The following is a 16,614-nucleotide window of genomic DNA, read 5'->3' as shown; positions in this document are numbered from 1 at the left end:
CCCAGCCAAGTCATAAGAAAAAAACGGTATCTCACTGTTGTCCACCTCTTGCTCTGCTGCTGGAGCCAGGAAATTCACTGATGGGGAAGTGATGCAGGGGTGGCACTGTGGACATAACAGATTGGAATAGAGTGCCACACCGCATTAGAGAACAGAGAGAGGACAGGAAGACACTGCAGGCTGTGACTGGCTGTGGAGACTGTGGGCGGTGGATGGCTGGGAAGACTATGGGCAGTGATAGGCAAAACATATTTCCTAACTGTGAATGTATACCAATAAGCTATTATCAGTCGTTACTAATTTATCTCTCGATCTAAAAGTATTTAACCGCTAGGGCACTATTGAAGCAAAGAGGGGGTTAGGTTCTAAATGTTCTTGCTCAGGGCTTTTTATTGAACATATTCTTCTACTTTACTATTCATAGTGTTTGCAACCTAATGACTATGTGTCCGTTTGTTTTTCTTTCATAGGAATTCAGTGATGAACAAAGTGATATGCAGAACTTTGAGTTGGAATTCAACACTATAGTCGCTGATCAAGCCCCCCAACCTGAGTCTTTGGAATGTATTGTTCAATCTTTTCCAGCATATGAGGAGTACATCTCTGATTTACCACCTGTGGCTGGGGAGTATGATACTGTTACTGCAGCAGCTAGTGTAGAAGAGTGCAACACCATTCTTTCATCAGTTCCTCTACTTGAGAACAGCGAGCACAGTGTAACACCACCATCTAACATGCCAGCATTACAGCTACGGGGTGTGTCTGAGGTGGATATCCATCCCTCATACAATGATCATTCAGAAACGTTCCCTCCTAAATCCTCTGCTAAACCTGAAGAAAGAATGTTACAGCTAACATCTTATGAATCTCAGGACAATTCGACATTTCCTGAAGACAAGCCACACCATCTGATTTTAACTGTACCAGAGAACAATCTGTCACCTAGGGGTGAATCTAATGTTACAGCATCATGTCATGAGCCTGACAAGAAAACCCATCTTATATTGTCAACACCTATGGCTGAAAAGTTTCCCATTCCAGCCTTCCACTCAACTCATGAAGGACTACAATCTTCTCAGTCTGACAGCAGTGACGCTTTAGTTCAGCCGCCTGAGACGGAAAATAGTAATATCACATTAGTATTAATTAATGATGAAGATATAGACCCCATGGCATTAATCCATGTAACCAACAAGGATGCTCATATGATGATACCTCCATCAAATATTAAGGGAAATCCTGATTTTCCATCAGCGTCAATGATGGACCAGATCATCCTTCCCGCAGATAATACCTTGGAAGCACATTCTCCTCCATTTGAGCATGATGATCATACTGCACCTACTTCTGATCACAGTACAGAGTACAGCCTATCAGTTCCTGTGCCTGAGAGGGATACACTACATCTTACGTCACTTCCTGTGCTTGACGAGACCACTGAGCTTGTTACGTCACTGTCTGTACCAATTCACAGTATGCATCCACGGACATCTCTTCCTTTGAATAGCGAGAACATTAATATGGATATCAGTGCTCATACTGCATCACTTAGTGTAACAGGTATCACAGGTGTCATATAGATGACACAGCAATCTTTGTATTGTATTACAATTTGCTTGAGTAGCATACTGTAACAGTATTTTAATACAGCAAGCATGAATCTTTAAAAAAAAAAAAAAAGAGTCTAAACCTGTATTTTGTTATACTTGAGCCTTTCATAAAATAACCTATGTATGTCATTCAGGTCATATTCCTTCAGACAATACCCAGCATCCAGAGACATATGAAGCACAAGTTACTGCAAAACAAAATGAAGAGTCTGTCATCTCCAGCAGCCTGACTTCTATAGACCAACAAGCTGAGGCAGCTGTGCACTGTGAAGACCTGGCAGGGAGAAAGGTATTTCTGCGTGGTCACTTTCTTTAAGTTACGCAAGTATCTAACTGCATATTTTATGAAAATAACTAATCAGGTGTTAAATTGGATATTTAGACTGCATTAACTAAAGTTCCATACACACTAGACAGTCCTGATATAGCTAACGTTATCGCCAGCGGCCGCGTGTGGCTGATTTGAGTGACACTGACTGATATAGATAAACAACATTGTTCAGTGATGTCCCTGAGACCTGCTAATCATGTGGGTCATTGGCTATATAGCCAAATTCCACCTACATGTTCAGTAGATGCAGTGGTGCAAGTAGAATTTTTTTCGTGGTGTACTGATAGCCTCCACCAAAAGGGGGCGTGGTCATGTGTCATGAGGGGGAGTGGTTACACAAAGCTAGAGAAGTGACTAAATGACAACTGTGGCGTGGCATCAGGAGACAGGGAATGAGAAACAGGGAATGACTGGGGGTGGGTTGGCTCTTGCTTGGGGGAGAGCCAGGCAGCTTGTGCTTACAATTGTGGAGCCTGCTATTCATGCTGTCGGCGCCGCTGATGCCTGTCAGTGTGACAGGCTAAATCAGCAGTTGCTGGTAGCTGCATACAGCACCAATCATAACGCTGGGTGGGGGGGCTGCGGATGCATCATATTTAGACTTAAAATAAAAATAGAATTGACAGTGGGTCAGGTGGTAAGTGGTACTGCGTACCTGCAACATATTTCTTACAGGTACTCCGTACCACGCCGTACCCCCTTACTTGCAACACTGAGTAGATGGGAGTGGTCATTAACGATGCGTGGGAGCCATATCGTTAACGATGCTGAGTGTACACACTAGATAATATTTTAATAGATATAGCTTCAGGAGGCCCTTTCTGTCTCACACAAGATATGATTGTGCAACACCCTACCTTGTGGTTCATGGTTGTATTCTTTAAAATAGTAATAAAAAAAGACTAATTTCTGCATTAATTTAATAGAAATAGCCAGAATATATAATTATAAAAACATTTCTTTATTGAAGCAGAAGAAAATGAAAGTTACGTCCGCATACAAGCAGTCAATGACTAGAACTAACCGTAATATTTACATAACCCATGCTTGCGTGGCCAATAGTGGTGCTGACTCAAAGTGCCTGTAGTTGTGAGTAGTTAGGCAAGATATACTACCTAAAGCTAATGTGGGGGCTTGTGTCTCTGCAAGCGGAGAGATGTCTTGGCGAGTGATTTCACACTAGCTGCCCAAAGTACCATCATTCATATAAGCACATGCACCAACCCCATGCCAGGTGCAAGAGATCCATCAGAAACAGGTTTCCTCTACTTGTATCCATAATTTGTACAGAGTTTAAAATTTGTTGTTACTGGATCTGCGTCTCAACAGGAGGTTGACCCTCCTGTTGAGACGCAGATCCAGTATACCCACTGGATCCAAACTGACATTAATATACACAATTATTATTAATTTATATTATTACAAATAAATATCTTTGCATTATCACAACTCCAATCTCTCTTTTCTTCTTTTCTTCAAATTAGACTATGCACACACTACCAATCCCCGACTCAGATAGTGCGCTGTTCACCTATTGCATCAAACTAATGCTAACTGCATGCTAAATGCTAACTGACCTTTCATTTTGGTGTTGCTCAGGCAGAATGGATACCCCATCTAGAAGAAGTCTCAGCCGTGACAAGCCTGGGCAGCTGTGACCAGCATGCACAGTTATGGCCGGTCTCGCAAAGGTTGCACAAATGTGTGCAGGAAATAAAAGACCTGCTTATTACTGAAGGTGAGTGATTGGTGAAATTATTTTTACAGCAATATCAAATGTATTATATTTGATTAATATTAAAATATATAAATATATATATATATATGGGAAGAAGATTGTGGCCCCAATATTGCGCTTAGACAAGCAGCACCTCTATAATACCTTGCTGTTAGTAAAGGTACAAGTGGGATAAGGATAGAAGAAATGAATAGGGGTGCGCTAAGTGTACCACTAAGTGGCTTTACATATAATAAATCTATAAAATGGATAAAAGCAAGTAAACATTTATTGGTGGTTTGTCCAGCAATGCATTTTCATTTTCACTGTTTTAGATTTTTTCACTTGTGCCACATATAATGTAGATCCGCGTCCCTTAGGACTTCATCAGGGGCGATGAACCAATCCAAAATAGGAGAAATCTCCTGTATACAGTATGAGCGGAGTTTTGATCTTCTGATCGTTTATTAGGGCTACCGATTAGGGTGGACAGAGATCTCTCAGTTTAAATTTCTTACACAAAATGGCAACGTTCTTCAATGGAGGAATTGACTATTTTCATAGATGCGGTTACGCATCCAGATTAAGATCTACAAAGGATCTTTTTTACACCCCTTCCATATTGGGTCAGAAAACTTCTGACATCTGGAGCTATAACACCTGCATTCAAGGTTAAGTTGCCTACGGAAAGCTACCCCTGAGGAAGTCGTTTATCAACGAAACGCGTTGGGTTTTTCCTTGCATTTTAACTGAACTGAATCAATATCTCTATACGGATGAAAAAAGTGTTTTATTGTCTTTTAAAATATTGTATTAAATAGCTGTATTATAATTTGGACATCCGGTGGTGGACACTGCCAATTAGGGGCGCACTCTGTTTCTTGCTATCTATCTTTTCACCATTCCCCCACTAACAGGGGGGACTAACTAAGTTGCTGCCCGCCCACAACTTCTAGCGCACTGAAAAGGTACCTTTTCTTGTCCTATATATATATATATATATATATATATATATATATATATATATATTATATATGTATATATATATATATATATAATTAACCAAGTTATTGCCTCCTTGCCCCACTAGCCTGCTCACACAACTATCCTTTTATTTTAGGCTTTCAATCATTGGCTGATGGTTTAACAGAAGGGACACAAGACAATAATGGAGATGGAATATCTAAAAATCTTACACAACTGGAAAACACATTGGCAGGTAAAGGTTGTTCTTTGCTGCACACAACTAGATATATGGCAAGGCGGCTGGCTGTGCATGTGTAGGGTGGCCTTACTACAGAGCAGTATATGAATGTGACATCATAATATGCCAGGGAGGTTCTTTCTTACATACAATGATTTCCTTTTTGCATTGTAGCACATTGCAGCATAATTGTACTGTATTGCGCTGTAGGCATAACTGATTACCAAATACATACAGTATGTGGGGAGAATGCGGTGACTGGTCTACTAATATACATACCTGTAGTTGTTTTGTTTCTGGAATTAAAGCCTACATTGTTGGGGTATTACATGGTTTTGCAAATCCTGATGTTTTAGTAGGGGTGCATCATATATATATATATATATATATATATATATATATATATATATATATATATATATATATATATATATATATATATTATACACCATACATAAATATATATTTCCCATCAGTGTTGCATGGCTTTCTACATACTACCAAAAGAAAGAGCCCTGAGCACACGCTGTTAAGTGACGGACATTTACAAGATGCTGATATAACAAATGGAAACAATATGACTGAAAAAAACAGGTATGAAATGCTGGTAAAATATTGTCATAGAAATATATATTAATTTCTTGATTACCTCAGTATTCTGGGCCTGATTCAGAGGTGGGCACAGTGTACACAACATCTTTGGAGGCAGCTCCTGTGCAATAATCAGCTAATACTGCAGCCAACATCTTGTGTAACTATACGTCTCCTCCATGTTTCTGTGGCCCGCTGCTGATGAAGGACGGTTACATTTATCTGGTGATGTCTCAAGCTGTCCATCTATATCATGGCTGGATAATAACAGGCCCAATAATCTTTGATCTTCATGCTGCACCTTTGTTTCTCTTGGTGATTTTCCTTTCCCATGTCAGAAGCCTATCTGCTGTTGTTAGTTTCTCCAATCCTGACCCAACCACACATGACAATTAGGTCATGGGGGTAGGAGGAACCATGGAAGTGGTTCCCTACTACATTTACACAGGTGCCCCATTCAGAAAAAAATGCTGTGTTTGTGGAGCACATTTCTCAAGCACTATGAGGCCCATAAAGTATCTACCATAGAATACATTCAATTTACCTTGTAATGGGCCTACCCTACACAAGTCTCCAAAATTGGGTTATGGAAGACATAAACCACCATATACAAGGGACATCATCTCCTTGCTAGATCAACATTTAAGAATTGTGGCTACAGATTGCAAATTACCGGGAGAGGGATCCACTGGATACTTCCCCTGCACTCTTCACCAGCACATGCATAGTCATCTGACTGAGTAGGTGCATATGTAGTATAAAGGAGAAATTAAGTGATCACATTACATATTTTTCTATACTGTATCTATCAGTTTCTTACTAACAGTTAATTTTATTTCAGCCATCTGCTGTTAAAATATACAGAAAATGGAACCCAAACTTGTGACAATCTTCCAGTAAGTAGCAAGGATGCATACATTTTAGAGGGTACTTGGCATGGTTAGAAGTATGCCACATGTTCAGCATTGTTAGCTGTCTATATATACCGCCTTTATTATCTGATGCATGACTTTGTAAGGTAGCTAGCCTCAATATAGCTACGTTGATGACATTTTTGAAATCTTACTTCATCTATTGATTGTTGCAACTTGCATTTGAATTCAATTCAGGATGAATTGCTAAATGTGCACTGTATGTCAGTGGCTCTCAACTTTTAGGTGCTGTGATACAATTGATAATACAGATATATGATTTATTTTTTAATCAATGAACCAATGTTAAAATATTATTATGAATCAAATCAATATAATTAAACATGAGTACTTTTGAAAATGAAAGTGAATTACAAATGGTAAAGTAAAAATAATCCTAATTGTATATTCTCACTTTATTTAAACAATATTACACATTGGACCATTCATTTGCTTTGGTCTTATGAAACACAACAGTGGGAATTACAGATGTATTAGTTTCACCAGATAACTGCTTAATACACAAAATCACATTGTACTATAATGTTATTAGGAATGGAATGTATTCTGTGTGCCTAGGTGAGTTCCCTCAACAGGCATGACTCTGGCAATACTCCCTCACTGATCTTTACCCATCTTGATGAAGAACACAACAGACGAGTACTGCAGCGAGCAAGATACCAGGGCAAGATACCAATTAATTTATACCAGGTGAGGACACCATTGTGGGCTTACAAGCTGCATTATTGTCATTCTGAAACACTCATTAGCTTATGTCCTCACAGGAGGCAAGCAGAGTGATGTCTGCATACAGCATGATGCGCCAGGAGAGATTACGGGTACTGGTTTGGGGCTATGTCCTGCATATTGCCTGGAAAAGGGCTGAGAACCTCTTACATAAGCAATGTCTCCTCAGACCTCAGGTCACACCCTCCCTCAGTAAGCTGCAAAAGCTGAAACAGCAGGTAATGCTTGCCTTGCCAAAAATACCACTATAAATATTGTCATTGCATTCACATATCTGATACTAAACAATCTTCAGCATCAATAATGCTAGATTATTAATGCTAAAATGCTGCTATACTTAGTAAATGTAGACTATACACCAGTGTCTGTATAGGAGGGCCTGTCCTGGCACTGACACCAATACTCTGTTGTATTATATTTTTATATTTGAGAATGTGTCTGTGCTGCAGGTTTTCCTTCGCTGGAAGGGAAAGATGAAGCAGAGCCAGGAGGAACGGATCACTCTTTCAGCAGCTGTACACAAGACCTTACAAGGAGTGCAGGATCAAAGTGGCATATTTCTTATCAAACCTGTACTTTCCTGGTCTGCAAGGTAATGCCCTGAGCATGGCAACCTTCTGCCTGTCACTGTGGGGAGAATCTACAGTATGTACATCACATGTTGGTGCGCTGCATGCATCTCAAGTGCCATGGTTGTAATAGATTATAGAGTTTATGAATATACGCTAGGACTTATAGTTAATATGTTCTCATTGCGGAGCAGCAACACAATGTTATTCAGTCCTTGGATTGTCAGGCAACCATGAGTTATTTTAGGGTATCGGTTTCAATATTCTGCCTTCATATTCCAATTTATACTTATCCCCTTATACATTCATTGCTCTTCGCTGCCCTGTCATTACCAAAGAGCCCCCTTATAGTAGGTTACAAAAAGCAAAGGACACAATCACTCAAGGACCAGGTATATGCACAGGTGCAGCACCACAGAAGTGCAGTATGTGACAATCTGAAACGTAGTAATTGGCAGTGCTGATGTATCAGTGTTAGAAGTAAAATACAAGGACAGGCGCCCTTCATCAGCACAGGCAGATTAATACACTCAGGTTTTTTTTAACTGAAATACATTTAGGGCATAAAACTCCTTTCATCTTTCAGTGCATAGTGCTATATTAGTCTATACTTGTGGTACATCAGCATTAGCAGAATAATACTGGGTCTTACAGGTTTCTGGGTGTTAGAAGAGCAATTTGTTGTAAGGAAATGAGACACATGAGGCTTTAACATTGGGAGCCAACATAGAGGTTCACACAAATCTCCCACTATTCCATTAGTTAGACTTAGGTCCACCGAACAGTAAGTTGGCTATCCAGTGTTGATCTTACCACCATATCCCTATGAAATCAGTACGTGAATGGAAGTCCAAAGATATGACTGGAAGCACACAAACAACTGACCCCTTATTGCACCAGTTCAAGTGTGCAATGGCCACAGAATTCCCCATATACCCCTTTACATTGCTGGCTATTCCCGGGAATGGGCTCAGAGGAAACGGCTACATGGAACAAACATGGGTCTAGTAAACTGGGATATTTTGCCCAGGTAATGAGAGGGGTTTTTAGTGCATAAAATCAGCTAACAGAGTCGTGGATACAGCTCTTATCCGGGATAGTATACATGTGTAAATCCAAAAGCCGCTGATTAGTCCTTCCAGGGTGCTGGCTGCTGATATAATTGTCTATAGACCAGATTAGACATGTCCACCTATGTAAGATGAGATCCCCACAGGGCAAAACACATTGGTCCCCATAGGAGAAAAACCAAACCTATAAAAAAACAATTACACTGGTCCCCACAGGTAACAAAAAAAAAATAATTAAATGGGCTTTTTACAATTGAACTGGTGGTGGCTGTAAACTTGTTTGGGCATCTCTAGATCTGGGGGCACACTTGAGAACAGCTGAAGGCACACTAGTGTGCCACGGCACAGTGGTTGAAAAACGCTGAGCTACAGGATGTCCACTGACCTGTTTCATTCTCAGAGAAGACCAATCGTTACAGTTGTTAATCCAGTACATTAAACGGCTGATTCTGAGTCACACAAACTGCCTATTTCTTATGTATTGGAGTGATTTTCTTTTACTTCAATGCATCTGTACATACAGTTAGTGTAATATCGCTTAGAAATGGGGCTGAACTCGCCCCTTGTGTGTGCCCCTTAAGGCACATGGTAGATGTGCCGACTCAGAAATTTGTCTATAATGTTGTGGCCGTTCCTGGGCACGGTGACAATGAGGTGGCTTAGTGTATGTATGGAGATGGTTCATTTTATGGGAATTTAAGGGAGTGTCTGCAAAAGTGGCACTGCACACAGACACTCAATCACTCACTGCCACACTTGGATGGCAAAACTGGACATATGGCCAGTGCATGTTTCCATGATGTGACCGACAGTGGTGTCTAAAGACTTAAGATGCACCAATCAGTATTTCATCACCTACATAGAAGTTGAGGGTGAAAAACTCCTGTCGACCATGGTCCAGCCGATCATCTTCTGGCGTCTAACTGGCATTACTGCCGCTCTAGCAGCAACTAACTATATTCAGCTGTCGACTAAGGGTGGTCGACCATAACATGGTCAATCTACACCCGGTCGAACCGCTATAGCATTACCGTCCATCCCATGCCTGTTTAAATTGCTCTACTGTCTTAGCATCTACCACCTCTGATGGGAGGCTATTCCACTTGTACACTACCCTTTCAGTGAGGTAATTTTTCATCAGATTTCACACAAACCTACCTCCCTCCAGTTTCGGTGCATGTCCTTGTGTTCTACTACTTCCTTTCAGAAGAATGTTTTCCTGGAAAATGTCATATATATCATGTCCCCCTGTCCCTTCTCTGCTCCAAACTATACATATTGAGATTGTTTATTCTTTCCTGGTACGTTTTGTGATGTAGGCCATGCACCATTTTCATTCCCCTTCTTTGTCCTGTGTCTAATGTATTTATATCCTTCTGGAGATATGGCTTTATATCCTGGAGATATGGCTTTATTGGGGAGATTCTCTAAGCGAAAAATGCGATAAAAACCCCGTTATCGGGGTTTTTACCGCATTTTGGGATGCTGTAAGCATCCCCCACCGGGTTACTGCGGCGGGGGCATCGCCAGAAAAATCTGGCGATGGGCTTCTACCGCAACCCTCCGCCGCCCTGCGCCGACCCCCCGCCGCTCCGCATAGCCCCCTCCCCCCTCACCTGTGTCCGGGCAGCACAGAGATGTGCTGCCCGGACTTGTGACCTCCTCCCAGCACTGATCCTCTTCCAGGTGCAGGGAGGAGGAGAGCCCGGCGCAGCAGCAGCAGCGCCGGGTGTGTGAGGGAGGGGGGAGCCGGCGGGACCTGCTGGGACCCGGTGACTCTCACCGCAAAGGACAGTTCTTAACGCAAGAGCTGTCCTTTGCCTTAATTATCGCATATGTTACAACATATGCGATAATTATAAATGCGATGGGTGGCGAAGGGGGGCCGGAGATTCTTAGAGAATCTCCCCCTATATCCTTCTGGAGATATGGCCTCCAGAAGGGGACACAGTGTTACAGGTGAGGTTGTACCAATGACTTACAGTGGCATTATTACTTCTTTCTTTCAAGGGCTTTGTAGCAGCATCTGCACAAAGGGCCTTATTCTAGTTCACTCTTTCTGACAAAATCCTTCTTAGATGGACAAAACCATGTGCACTGCAGGTGGGGCAGATGTAACTTGTGCAGGGAGAATTACATTTGGGTGGAGTTTTACTTCAAAGTGAGATCTATATTGCAGTTTAAAAATAAAGCAGCCAGTATTTATCCTACACAGAATCAAAATAACGCACCCAAATCTAATTCTCTATTCACATTTTACATCTGCCCCCCCCCCCCCCCCCTGCAGTGCACATGGTTTTGTCCATTGAAGGAGAATTTTGTCAGAAAAGTCAACTAAAATAAGGCCCAAAGTCTCAGACCGGCGATTGGCACAAGACACAGAAACGGACATGGCTGTGTTCAAGTCAAATTCTCTCAGTAAGGGCGGGATGTTGTAACATCCGCGCCCATTATCGCCGGACATCGCATTTTTAATAACGGCATATGCTATAACATATGCCGTTATTCATGCAAGGGACAGCTCTTGCGGTAAGAGCTGTCCCTTGCGATGCGGTGCCGGCGCTGGACTTCCGGGTCTGTGACCCGGGAGTCCATCTGCGCATGCGCAGACCCCGGCGCCGGCCGCAGGGCACGCTGGGAGGGATCCGTGACGGATCCCTCAAACAGCGCTGCGGTAAGAAGCCCATAGGCTTCTGCAGGGATTCGCCAGCTTTAGCTGGCGATTCCCTCCGCAGCGCTGACACTGCGGAGGCGCCATATAGCATATAGAGATGCGGTAGAAACCCCGAAAACGGGGTTTTTACCGCATTTCTGCTATATAGCATCCCGCCCTAAACCACAAACTGATTTCTAGAGTCAAGATTTCTTATATCATATGCTTTATGTTTAACATTTCTTTTAGCTCATCAGCAATGGAGACTCGCAAACAAACCCGCCTTCGCTGTAAGGCACTTCTGCATCCTGCTTTCCCCTCACTGGACAAGGTAAATTCAGTGGCTAAAAAGGAAATGTGTTGACATTCCACAACAGCTTTTTGGGTGTATGTTGGAGGTTAATGTGATGATAAAGAGCATTGTGTGGTGTTCAGATTTGAATTTTGGATTGTGCTACAGTCCCACCTATGGAGACACCACTGATTACTATTGATCAGGACTACTCTTGTGGTTGGAGGGCTGGGGTGGCACAGGTGCATAGATGAGCAGACTCAGATACAGAAATCAGGCCCAAAGTTCAGAGTGTAGTCTGGGGGTAATATTTCTAGGAATAATTCTCAATAATGAATTTCTGTCAACATTATAAATATCTATTTCAATATTAGAAAAAAAATGCATTATGGGCCTGCTTCAGAGGGGGACAATAGTAGCTGTGACCTTTTCTGCAGTCACTACTGGGAATTTATACTAAAGCTGCAGTCTACAGAAATGTCCACCAGCTGTGACTAAACCACTTAGGTGCACAAATAGCTGCACCAATCAAGCGGACAACAGCCACACCATCGGACAATAGAGAAACCCCATGTCACTGCCCTGGAACAGCTATCAGAATTGCAATTCCATGCAGTTCGGATCACCTGCATCTGCCGGCAGTGACCACCAGAATGCATGCACATTTGGATGCATCCGCAGAGTAAAACCATGTGCATTCAATACTCAGAGCACAAATGTGCGCGCATGGACATATTTGCAGAGCAAAAACGTGCGCATTCAGACGCATGAGCACAGCAAAAATATGTGTATTCAGATGCATATAAAGAGCAAACACGCACATTTCAACACATAAATAGTGCAAAAACTTGTGCAGTTGGATGCACACACAGTGCAAAATCATACACATTTGTAGGACTAAAACATGCACATTTGGATGCATATCTAGAGCAAAAACATCAGGTTTTATTTTGTTGGAATTTGTTCAAAGTACAATTCTTTCAATGCAGAAAAAAATACTGTTTGTATTGAATGTAACCAAGACATTTTCTGCCAACAAGTGTCAATCAAATAGCTAATAGAGTGTACTCCTTTAGGACAAAAAAAGAGGTTGTGATTGATCTACTAAGATTACAAGATCAATGAACACTTTCAGCAGTTTGCTGGCTGTGTGGGTGAAAAACAGATTAAACTGATTGGTGTTTAAATAATTAATAATGTTGTCTAGATTTCCCTAATGCCTGGTCCAGATAAAGACATCTAAAAAGCCTTGCATCTACTAAATGATTGCCAGAATGCTATTGTTAGTACAAATATGAAACCTTTCTCAGTATTCCTATTGCCAATCACACATGTGTAAATGGAATGTATCCTGATATTTCAAAACATAATAATAATTAAAGAAAAAGCAAAACATTATTAATATACAGATGGAGCCCCTCTCATTTATCATCCTAAAGGTGGCCATACACACGCAGATTTATCTGCAGATCTGTCTGGTTGGAACAAAAACATGGTTATGGATGAGAGCAAATGACAGTTGACCATTTGCTTGGAAATGCTGGAAAACTAACAAACTGTCACTCATCCATAGCCATGTTTTTGTTCCAACCAGCCAGATCTGAAGATAAATCTTACTAGTGTATGGGCACCTTTAGACCATGGCCCAGCTTGGCTCACCATGGCTATCCTATTGTTTCAGCTGCAATACAATACATAGAACGATACAGTAGGGCATTAGAAGAGTAATCCTATTACTCACTTAATCCTATTAAAGGAATAGATGAGAGGTTCTCCATCTGTACCATTCTTTCTCCAATAGGACTCAAGGCAATTAGGACATTAAAAACAATGCACATAATACAGAAGATTTAAGTAATACAGCAATATACATAAAAAGCAAAGACATAAAAAAAGAATATGTAAAGCCCACAATCGTCGACCTAATTCAGCTTGAGTTGTAAAATGATCACAAAACTACAACTGTCGGTGGCAGCACGCGGGTGGCTGTCCAGCACATGGCAAGGCCGGCAAATGCTTCACTATACAGTGAAGAGCCCACATTCTGAGGGTAGCCCCTTGGCTGAGCAGTTGAGCTGTGAAGCCAGAAGGCAGGACACCATGTTTCGGTTCACAGTGGCTGTGTCCCCTGTCATCCCTTAGACTGCAGTCATATTTTCCGGAATGAGACTGCAGTTTAAGGTGTGTTCTAAGCCCTGTCTGGTGCATGGAGTATCCTTAAAATCAAACAGTGGGGAAATAGCATAAGACATAGAGCAGTCAGAATAATGAAGGATTGGTAGGTGACAGATCTACATGATGGCAAAAATATTCATGAGTGTGCAATTTGTGCTTAGGGGGTGGGGGCATAGGTTGGTTGGGGAAGTCAAGCAAGCAACAGTAGCAAGGAGACAATTAGATAAACAATATAGTACAGAACTGTAACATATACAGTAATTAGTCACTCCAGGAAGACACAGGGTGGGCTAAGGAAACAAAATACCATGGATGGGAAATGCTATGGGGGGCAAATATGGTGCAACCTTACAAAAGAAGTACACAGAAAATTGCTACGTATGGCAAATAAGGGTGTAGTGTAGTCCCAGAGAAGCTCTCCAGATGTGGTGCAGAAATGTCACAGACATAGGACCTTATTCTAGTTCACTCTTTCTGACAAAATCCTTCTTAGATGGACAAAACTATGTGCACTGCAGGTGGGGCAGATGTAAAAAGTGCAGAGAGAATTACATTTGGGTGGGGTTTTACTTCAAAGATAAATCTATATTGCAGTGTAAAAATAAAGCAGTCAGTATTTACCCTGCACAGAAACAAAATAACTCACCCAAATCTAATTCTCTCTGCACATGTTACATCTGCCCCCCCTGCAGTGCACATGGTTTTGTCCATCTAAGAAGGATTTTGTCAGAAAGAGTGAACCAGAATAAGGCCCATAGTGAGCAAAGAATAAGCAGTTCTGTAATCAGTCTTCAAGTACTATTTTGCTTTCTTCTTTGGTGCTGACAGTCACTTAACTATTTTATCAGTCCCGGGTACCACAATAACTGATGGCAGCGCTGTGTGTAATGCCCATTATCATTAGCATGGACAGTTTTAAAATCATCAGGAGAGAGGTGGTATGACACAGTATTAGTATCGTGGCCAGCACTGGTGTGGTACTAGTTTGACTTAAAATATATCTGCGAGGATTGAATTGTGTACAAATTTATAGAGAATCATTTAAAAAATATTATTTAAATATTAAGTGGGGGCACACAGAGATTATTACCTAATGTATTTCTAGAAGTCCTTCTCTCCTCATTGAATCAGATGTGGTTATCTCTCCAGGATGGTCTTTTGTGCTATGGCAGAGCTGCATCGCACGTGCCCAAACAGAGGAAGACCATAGACACCCACACAGAGGTGAGACCTCTAGTGATCACCCCTAAACTACAGGAGATGGACGTGCACAGATACTTGTGCAAGGAATGCTGGTGAGTGCAGAATCTGATATACCATAATGTCCTTTGAGACAGTCAAGTCTTTGACCACATGAGTGCCTCGGAGTACTTGCAGGTGTGCCCTGGGTTGGTGGTCAAGGACCATTGCAAATAATGTATGGTCAATGTAATAGGCACCAGTGCTTGTGGCTTCCAATCAGAAACTACGTGGGCAAACAGAAGCAAATTCTATCCCTCACCGTTCAAATAAATTCTGATACTCGAGAGTGCCGTGATTCAAAAAGCTTTGAAAAACACTTGTATAAGCAATCAATCTGTTAGGCACTACCCCGCCGTTTGATTGTGTAATATGACACATTTTTGTTTTGTAGTGTGATGTCACAGCAATCTGATTCTTCCCCTGGATCACCACTAAAAACTACCTCTCTTCAAAGAAATCTTGTCAGTGTCACACGGTCTCAGCCTTTCCCTGCATTATGAGAAGGAGCCTCCACAGTTCATCAATATAGTTTGGAGCAACACATTTATGGAGAAATGACTTCACATTTAACAAAATAAAAGAAATGACTAATCCAAAATTTTTTGTCCTGCCCTTTTTGTGTATGTAAGTAATGGATTGTAAGCTTGCGAGCAGGGCCCTCATACCTTTTGACTGTCTGTAAATACCCTGTTTGTTGTATCGCTGTCTCCTATTGTAAAGCTCAAAAGAATATGCTCCGCTATATAAGAAACTGTTAATAAATAAATAAAATAAATAAATAATGTATGGTACACACTTGGCCACATATCTAACATTCAGTCGACCATCTGATTTGATGTAACTGTGCATACACGCTTACCAATCGCCAATATGTTAGCCTAAGCAAAAGTTGCTCACATTATTTTACCTGCTACCTGTAGCCACCTTATGGGTCAGTCATTTCATATGTGCACACAGGCAGATGTGAACGATAAGTCTGCAAGATACATGGCATCTTCCATGGGGCTGGCAACAGAAATCTTGGGGCCCGGTACACTGATCTATCTCGGCCCCCACAATCCATTGCACCTTGAGACATACAGGATGCGTTTGGATTGGATGCCGCCAGCCACTGATGCTGTCTTCCAACAGAACACTGGTGCCGGAATGCCAACATCCATTATCCCAGCTGCGGGAATCCCTAGAGTAGGTATGTGAGCAGTGCTAGCGAGGGTGGTTAGGGTTAGGCAGCCGGTTATGGGAGTTAGGGTTAAGGTGCCCACAGACGCTACAATTGTACTGTGCTATGCGTTTTTGTCTGTACAATGGTTCTATACAATTTTTCTTCCAGCTTGCGATGCAATGTGCACTTGGATGCATGCGATGTGATTGTATGAACCCATGTTTGTAATGTTAAATTTCAGATGTAGTCTAAAAAGTACGTGCAGCACGTACTTTTTTAGACATACAATATCGGGCTCCCGGGAACGCGCATCGCATCGCACAAGCCCATAAACACCATC

At 41.7% G+C, this 16,614-nt stretch overlaps 1 protein-coding gene across 2 annotated transcripts in view; it reads left to right on the top strand.

Annotated features, from left to right (window-relative positions):
• LOC146074951 (uncharacterized) overlaps window positions 1-15,824 on the top strand; it is a 40,103-nt gene extending 24,279 nt beyond the window's left edge. The window contains exons 11-22 of one of the 2 annotated variants that reach the window (XM_083183697.1): window positions 471-1,560; window positions 1,745-1,899; window positions 3,541-3,679; window positions 4,779-4,877; window positions 5,339-5,456; window positions 6,295-6,349; window positions 6,944-7,075; window positions 7,150-7,329; window positions 7,561-7,703; window positions 11,653-11,734; window positions 15,020-15,165; window positions 15,504-15,824. In XM_083183697.1, coding sequence (XP_083039823.1) covers window positions 471-1,560; window positions 1,745-1,899; window positions 3,541-3,679; window positions 4,779-4,877; window positions 5,339-5,456; window positions 6,295-6,349; window positions 6,944-7,075; window positions 7,150-7,329; window positions 7,561-7,703; window positions 11,653-11,734; window positions 15,020-15,165; window positions 15,504-15,612 — 2,448 coding nt within the window. In that variant the 3' untranslated portion in view covers window positions 15,613-15,824. Of the gene's footprint in view, window positions 1-470; window positions 1,561-1,744; window positions 1,900-3,540; window positions 3,680-4,778; window positions 4,878-5,338; window positions 5,457-6,294; window positions 6,350-6,943; window positions 7,076-7,149; window positions 7,330-7,560; window positions 7,704-11,652; window positions 11,735-15,001; window positions 15,166-15,503 lie in introns of both variants that reach the window. The other variant, XM_083183696.1, reaches the window with a different exon arrangement.
• The last annotated feature ends 790 nt before the right edge of the window (window positions 15,825-16,614 follow it).

This window comes from Crinia signifera, chromosome 4 (assembly GCF_055691185.1).
Source record: "Crinia signifera chromosome 4, ASM5569118v1, whole genome shotgun sequence".
Lineage (NCBI taxonomy): Eukaryota > Metazoa > Chordata > Amphibia > Anura > Myobatrachidae > Crinia > Crinia signifera.
This window is presented reverse-complemented; position numbering and strand designations above follow the sequence as displayed.